The sequence below is a fragment of the Nicotiana sylvestris genome, chromosome 10 (genome assembly GCF_000393655.2).
Source record: "Nicotiana sylvestris chromosome 10, ASM39365v2, whole genome shotgun sequence".
In the NCBI taxonomy this organism is placed as follows: domain Eukaryota; kingdom Viridiplantae; phylum Streptophyta; class Magnoliopsida; order Solanales; family Solanaceae; genus Nicotiana; species Nicotiana sylvestris.
In genome coordinates, this window is record NC_091066.1 from 126,281,057 (window position 1) to 126,289,004 (window position 7,948).

Consider the following 7,948-nt stretch of genomic DNA (forward strand, 5'->3'; position numbering starts at 1 on the left):
CTGAACTTCCCTAATTCGCGCCTATTTTTGCTACTGTATTCATGAATACAGTAGCTTAAATATATCTTATAACAACAGAAAATGTATCTACAATCCGTAATATGACAAATGATATCTATAGATAGCTAATTACCACTAAAAGATAGTGTTTTATGATAATTTCTCTAAAACGAATAAAAGAACAGGAAAAATCCAAACAGATGATTTCTGCCGTAAAGCATAGTTTTTTTTAATTGAAAAATGTATCATTTTTCAAATGTTCAATTGCTTAACTACAAATTAGACATGAAAAAGATAATAAAACCAAAAAAATAAAAATAAAAAATCGTTTCAAGTGAAATAACAGTTATATGCTTCTTTGCTTTTCTTAATTTCTTGGTTTCAAGGACGTGTTTACCCGTAAAATGGTAAAGTTAAATTCATATGTAATTTTTAGACAAGTGATCTAATTTGATCCTGAAATAAAGAAATAATTGAAGAAATATATAATACTTAGCCTTAAAATGTAGATGAAACATCAGCGTTGACGATTCAGGAATAAGATTTTCGGGCACAGCAATGATGAGATCAAAAGCAAAAAAGTAAAACTATGTTAAGCTTTGTATAGAATGTCGTATAAGTTAGCCCAAAAATTCGTCTACATACAATGATAACTAAACTCACTATTTATAGCTATGTCTAAAAAAGGAGGTCCTAGGACCGTGCCCTCCTTTAATATCAATTATGAAGGCCATTTGATGAAGATGTAATGGTGGACAATAAATGTCAAATTCCCTATAACGGCCCGTTGGTCTTAATGCTGCAGAATATTCCTTATTAAATGTTACCAGACGCAAGGCATTTAATACCTTTCTATGAACGTTATCCCTTCCGGGGACAAGCGAAATATCTGTGTTCGATCTTCGGCCATCCTCGTCATGGGCTTCACGTGTCCTTCCTTTAGATGACCCCATGTCATATCATATTTTACCCTATACAATGATAGAATCTAAAAATTATCGTTTGAGGTTACAAAAATTATAACTTCAAACGAACATTTTCAGATTCTATTCCCTCACTTATTCATTGAGTAAATGCAGTTCTTTCCAATTAAGATGTATACATTTCCTCATTAAGGCATGCATCTTTAAATGCGTAAAGCTATAATATCCCGCAGATAAATGCAACATAAATAAGGTGACATTTGGAGGTAATGATAAGACTTAAAAGTAAAGCATAACAAAAGTTAGAATTGCTATACTTTTTAGCACACCGTTAGCTAATAAATTAACTCCTTCAGATCCACCACTTTATATCCACCAAACCGTAATCGTTGCTTCAATCCATAAACATACTGCCATTTTTCTATTCAAAAAGGGAAAAACGAAAGGGTAAACAGAGAAAAAGCAATTCTTGTTTGATTTCTATGCCATTGAAACATTACCAAATTGCTATGGTTCATCATAATTGATGAAATATTACCAAATGGGCAACTGCCAAAACCAGAAAGCACAGCAAAATAGAGCAAAGAACAATATAGTGCAGCTCGCATATGAAATGCCATTACGACTCTTCCAAAAAGAAAGGAGAGATGGAAATCAGTTCCTTCTACTCAAACAAATGAATTCAATCAAGTAAAGATCAATAAAAAACCCAACAAGATCAGAATGAAAGGGTCAAATATATGAAAAGGATCAATAAAAAGCTCATCAAACAATTCAAGTAAAATCAAGAAAGAGGGCAGAAGTACAAAACCAACAAAAAGAAAAAGGTTCAACATCAAATAAGAAGAATGATCATCACCAGAACTTGTCTTAATGTGTGGTAGTCATATCTGCAGTGAAGGGATTACGCAGAGAGGACCAAACAGAAAGAGTGTTCTGCACGATAGCACTGAACTTCAGGAACCTCAAAATCCTCCTTCACGAACAGAGAATACATGCTAGACCTAGTAAGACAATAAAACTGTGAACTTAAACAAGATAGAGATAGCTGTTGACGACCAATGGTGAAGAAGATGACAGTGCACAGATACAATAGGGGCACAAAAAAATAAAGGAGACCAGGAAAATGAGAAGAATAAGGAGCAACATGAAGAAGATACAAATGAATAATATGAAGAAAGTGATGATGACTAATGCAGAATATATAAATCTGAGAATGAAGCGAATCGAATTGAAGCTGAAACGATAATAATTCTGCGCATAAAAAGGTCAACAGTGAAAATTTTGTTGATTACCTGGAGAAGGTTGATTTAGATAGAAGGCTCTTCTCCATTCATAGAACTTTAATGCTATTTCGCAAAGGTCGCAAGATACAACATTTAATGAGCCTAATTATCAGAAGATATGGTTTTTGGACAGGTCCACCAAAAGTTGGAAGAAAATTTCAGGCACAGGCACAATGTTTAGAGTGCAACAAACAAACTCCTCATGATACACCAAGCATCCATAACACTGGCATGCCAACAATGTAAGATCAGAAAAAGAACATTTTTACTTACGTAGACAAGCTAAAATTTATAATTTCACCAGCCGTAAATCAAAGGATAAAATATACAATGCAATTTCTGGTGTGCTGAGCACAAAACCTATTGCATTCTATCTGACTCATGAAAAAATCATCATAAAATTGGTGGATGGGCAACCTAACAATTTCATAGCCAATTGTGACAAATATGGTGAGACACAGTTCTCTGAACAGTTCCAGCATTTTCTTCTCTTTGCTATGATAACAAACTTCTCCAAAATCATTGCATTCTTTAGTAGACACTCAGAAAATTCGAAAAGTTTATCATATTCCTCGCAACACATCCCAGTGGAGTAGACAATCTTAACACTCTTGAGATTGGGAAACAAAAAGTTTGAAATCCAACTATCCAAATCGTTATCATCTCCTTTATACAAATAACTCGACTCATAGCGGCAGTGGAGACAACTTTGCTGGGATAGAAAATAAAATATGGATAAAATAGTGGTCAACGCTTAATGAAACTGAAATTATACAAAAAGAAAGACAAAAGAAAAATGTCATGGTAAAAGTGTCTCATACCGAACGAATTTCAAAACCCAAGAATAAGGTTCACATCAAATGATTATGAGAGCATATTCCTATCTAAAAAAGTAATGGAGAAGGTAAAACAAGCTAAAAATGAAAGATGTTGAGTTTGTCAACTAAAGATATATTTTACATTCTCCTCTAGAAACCTTTCAGTATGGGAAGAAAAAGGGGGCGTGTTAAAACGTAAAGAGATGAACGGATGTAAGAAAAAGAGCAAAAGATATCGGGAATTACGTAAGATTCCATGTCTATGTTGAGAGTCTCCACGTGAGACGAGACCTGCAAGAGGCTAGCAACTCCATACAAATTGAACTTTGTTATATGAAACTTTATCGTTAGACATTTGCATTTCAATTCTGGAAGCTGCACTCCATCTAGCTGCAGCATGAACAAGACCTGGAGTAGGAATCTCAATGAAACTAGTAAAGAACAGAGAAAGAGAAAACAATAAAAAGAAAATAAGTCACATCAAAGATAGTCCTATGACAGGTAAATATCTAAACACTATAAGCGACGTCAATGTTTGAAATACTACTTCACAAAATTACCTTTTGCGAGTATGACAAAGGAAATCTCTGACTTCAAAGTTTGACAGAAATTTTACTTTCTCAAAGAAAAAAAAAATTGACAGAAAACTAGCCAACAAATCACAAAAAAGTGAAAAAAGAATTCAGTTTTCCTGTCCCACCCTTCTACCTTCACAAGGTAGGGGTAAAGTTTGCGCACACTCTACCCTTCCCATACCTCACTTTGTGGGATTGTTGTTGTGAACAAAAGAAAAAAAAAATTCCGCAGAAATTTTCATGTTTTCAAACGCAGTCTATAATTGTTTAGTAAAAATCAAATAGAGCAAGCAAAGTAATTTGGAGTTAATAACAAACCTCTGCAAACCAAGTTCCGATTGTTAGCTCTCTCACATGTCTCAATTTTCAAAGATAATCTTGAACGAGGGTCCAAAAAACATGATGATAATCACGACAACTGTCATCCTCAACATATACAAAATGATCCTGGAGGCTACTCACACATGTAATATCAAAAGTAAGCTCAACACTGACCAAAAATGATACATTTACTAGCCTTCACTTAACATCATCAACATCTCCATAGATCTCCAAGTGTTGAAGATATGGTGCAACAATTTCCAATGTATGATCACCCTCTTCATACACCGGCCAATTATCTTTCAATTTTAGTCTCTTTAAATTTGGATTATTAATTTCCAAACGCCAAAAAGTATAGAAACACGACAATTCCAGAGTTTCCAAAGCAGGACAACCTGACAGTAATTTTACAATCTCTTCATCCTTTAACAACACTGTATTAAACTTGACAGTCTTTAGAGATTTCCACGAAATAACAGCTCATTTATCAAATGCACAGTTAAACAAAGCTAATGTTCTCAATGACGAGCAAGTGTAGAACACTTGAGGCGATGTGCAGATGTTAACAAAAATTGAATTCAAGTTTACATCTTTGACTTCATTTTAAATAAGATAACTGAGCCATTGTCTGATATTCAATTTTACAGAATACGAGATGGAATTTTCTGATTTTTGAACAAGTACGTTGAGCAAATGCGTAGTCTACGAAGGATACGAATTTTTCTAATTCTAAATCCGGCACACCTTTACAAATCAAAGAAAGATTATCAATAGAAGTCCAGAGGTATTGCCACCTTTTTGAGACAAAGAGATGTTTGAACAGCATCCTTTATCGGCAAAAGAGAGATAATCTGAACCAGTAGTGACTCCGGCAGCTTGTTGATTTGATCTAGGGTTTTGTCATCTTTGGTGACTGTCTCCATTACCCTAGGTTTATTCATGCTCTCCCAGGGTTTTTCCACAGCGGTATTTCGCTCATCTGAAATTCTGTTCGGAAAATGAGATTGGAGATGAATTAAATAAGAGATATATGAGCCGTTGATTTAGAGAGTAGATCAGTGGTTGAGTTGACATCTCTAGCGTACGGTTATGATTAAGACGATGGACGGGTTCTTAACAATTTGGGTGAATGAGTACTTGTATTTGCGAGGCTGAAGAACATTATGAAACTCTCTACTCTAGTCTAGACTCTAGTAATCGAAATATTTGGACTCATTAAACTGTTAGTTAAAAAACATATTAATCATCCATCTATTTATAATTGAGGGTCTTGAAAAGGTGACATGACATATTCTATGACTAGGAAGGTAATTTATCTTTTTTCTCAACATTATACTACTTTCTTTATTTTTCTATTTGCGCTATTATTTAACAAGAATCCAAAAGTTGCAACTTTTCCTATATTTACGTATTACTCCCTCTATTTCATATTAGATGAGGTAGTTTGACTCGGCACGGAGTTTAAAAAAAAGAAGACTTTTGAAACTTGTGATTTTAAAAACTTAAGAGGTAAAAAGTTTGTGGGGCCATGACATTTGTGTGGTTATAAAAGCTTTTCATTAATGATAAATGAGTAAAATAAAAGAGTTTAAATTTGAATTAATTCCAAATTTAGAAATATGTTATGAAACGGAGGGAGTACAACTTTTCATTTCAATGGAAGTTCAATGTAACATACGGTTTCGTTGGTATCACTATTTAACCCTCCACATAACTATTTTAGTCTGCTTTAGTTCAAAATTTGCAGAGAAGCTATTCGTCCTTCTCACTGCTAGAGAGTCAATGAAGTTCTATCTCTTCATTCTCATTTTAGTTATTTCCTTATTTTTCATTTAAGTGTTGTGCTACAAAAATACAGAAGTCATCTTACATTCGAATAATTACAGCATTTTGTCTTGTGTAACCTTTTCTAAGAGAAATGCTTACAGATATCTGTTACATTTCTTAAGTTTTTTTTTTCTTTAATTTCCTTTTTTTAATGTCCCCTTCATTCTTCTCCTTCAAGCTTTATTCTTATTTTTCACTCTTTTCAGAAGTTACTATTATTTCTTTTAGTTACAACTTTTCATTTTTATTGACCCTTTGACAAAAATGCTTACACAAATCTGAAAACATCGTTCCTTTACATTGTTTTGCTGCTTTCTTCTCTCATTCATTTTTCAATTTAATTACCACTCTCCGTGTTATAATTATTTAATCATTCCTCCTAGAAAATTAGAATTGGGTAGGTGCTGCATTCGGTGAATAAAAAGATGGTAGACTTAACATAGAACAATATACATCTTCATCTTAGCACAACTGTCCACAGTTCTGCGTTGGTAAGGCAAAAAATTACATGTTCTTTATTTTTCGATTTTTCCTATAAATTTTTTTTCTTCCAAAGATTAGTTTTTTTTTTTTTTGCATAGAAAATTCATCTATGATACTTCATTTAAAGTGCGGACAATTTGAAAAATCATTCTTTAAATTCATTAGGTGTCACGACCCAAATTTCCTACCGTCGGGGTCGTGATGGCGTCTAACCTTTTTAGTATGTTAGGCAAGCCAACAAAAAAAGATTTAATACGCTAACCACTATCTGAATCAGTAAATAACAATAAATAAACCAAAACAGAGTAAGGAGTGCGAAATCTCATAATAATTCAAATACTAATACATGTCTACCCAAAATTTGGTGTCACAATTCAGGAACTTCTAAGAGTCACTACAAACACTGACCGAAAGAAAATACAACTGTCTTTGAACCTAAGTAAAAACAGTGAAATGGAATAACTAGAAGGGGACTCTAGGGTCTGCGAACGCCGGCAGATCTACCTTGGGTGTCCTGATAGACTGAAGGTAGCAACCCAACTCAATCAACAAGGTCTAGTACCGAGATCTGCACAAAAAGTGCAGAGTGCAATATCAGTACAACCGACCCCATGTACTGGTAAGTGTCGAGCCTAACCCCAGCGAAGTAGTGGCGAGGTGGACACGACAATAACATGAACCTGTGCAGTTAAATATTATACGAGAAGATAACAACAAATGAAAATTTAAGCAGATATTAACGGGAAGGGGGAGAAACGTGCTGAGGGGAATATCAAATCCTGAAATAGTACAATAAAGAAACACAATACATAACATGATTTGCACCAACGAAAGTAATAACATAGCAAACAAATGCACGACATCACCCTTCGTGCTTTTACTCTCGTCCTTACCATAAGAAACAATAGAAACGACACGGCATCACCCTTCGTGCATTAGCTCTCTCATAACTTGGCACGACATCACCCTTCGTGCATTATCACTCTCAGAATACGGCATGGCATCACCCTTTGTGCATTATCACTCACTCACAATGAATTGCACGGCATCACCCGTCATACTTTACACTTTTTCTCACCCAAACAACAAAATAATAACAACCCGGCAAGAGAATCGTCAATAACCAACCTCATTTCAATATTTAACTTCACAATATAAATCTCAACTTGAGTCAATACTCAACCAACATCTAGTTTTGGGAAAATATGATAAGATTTGTTTAACATGAAGAATAACAAGTTTAAGCATGAACAATACGAATAAAGAATACAACAGCCACAAGTATAAGACTCACTCGCATGCTATGACCCGAAAATAACGTATAGGTACTCGTCACCTCACCTACATCATACTCAACAACCAAACACATAAAAAATAGACAACAACACCTAATCCCTCAAGCTAAGGTTAGCCACAACACTTACCTCGATTCCACGACCAAACTCAAGCCTCAATTACCGCTTTTTCTCTAGTTTCCACCTTCGAACCACTCGTATCTAGTCGTAATCAACTTAATAACTTCAATTATTGCTAAAGAAATCAATTTCAATACACAATTATAGTTTTCCTAATATTTTTCCCAAAAAGTCAAAAATGACTCCGGGCCCGCTTGGTCGAAACTCGAAGTTCGGACCAAAACCCGATTACCCATTCACCCCCGAGCCCGGATATAAAATTGGCTTTGGAATCCGACCTCAATTTGTGTCACGACCCAA

General features: G+C 34.6%; 1 protein-coding gene across 9 annotated transcripts; it reads right to left on the reverse strand.

The window, feature by feature from the left end:
- Window positions 1–530: 530 nt before the first annotated feature.
- LOC104233096 (uncharacterized) lies at window positions 531–5,134 on the reverse strand. Of its 9 annotated transcripts, none has more exons than XM_070160380.1 (4): window positions 4,718–5,134; window positions 3,274–3,435; window positions 1,783–2,921; window positions 531–971 (listed from the first exon to the last, which is right to left on the reverse strand). In XM_070160380.1, exons 1-3 carry the CDS (start codon window positions 4,862–4,864, stop codon window positions 2,589–2,591), a joined length of 642 nt encoding a protein of 213 aa, XP_070016481.1. In that variant the 5' UTR covers window positions 4,865–5,134; the 3' UTR covers window positions 531–971; window positions 1,783–2,588. The 9 variants fall into 9 exon arrangements, 4 of the variants coding, with proteins under 4 accessions (XP_070016481.1, XP_070016480.1, XP_070016482.1 ...); XM_070160379.1 differs by having other exon boundaries at window positions 1,241–2,921; XM_070160381.1 differs by lacking the exon at window positions 531–971 and having other exon boundaries at window positions 1,531–1,927; window positions 2,219–2,921.
- Window positions 5,135–7,948: the final 2,814 nt, after the last annotated feature.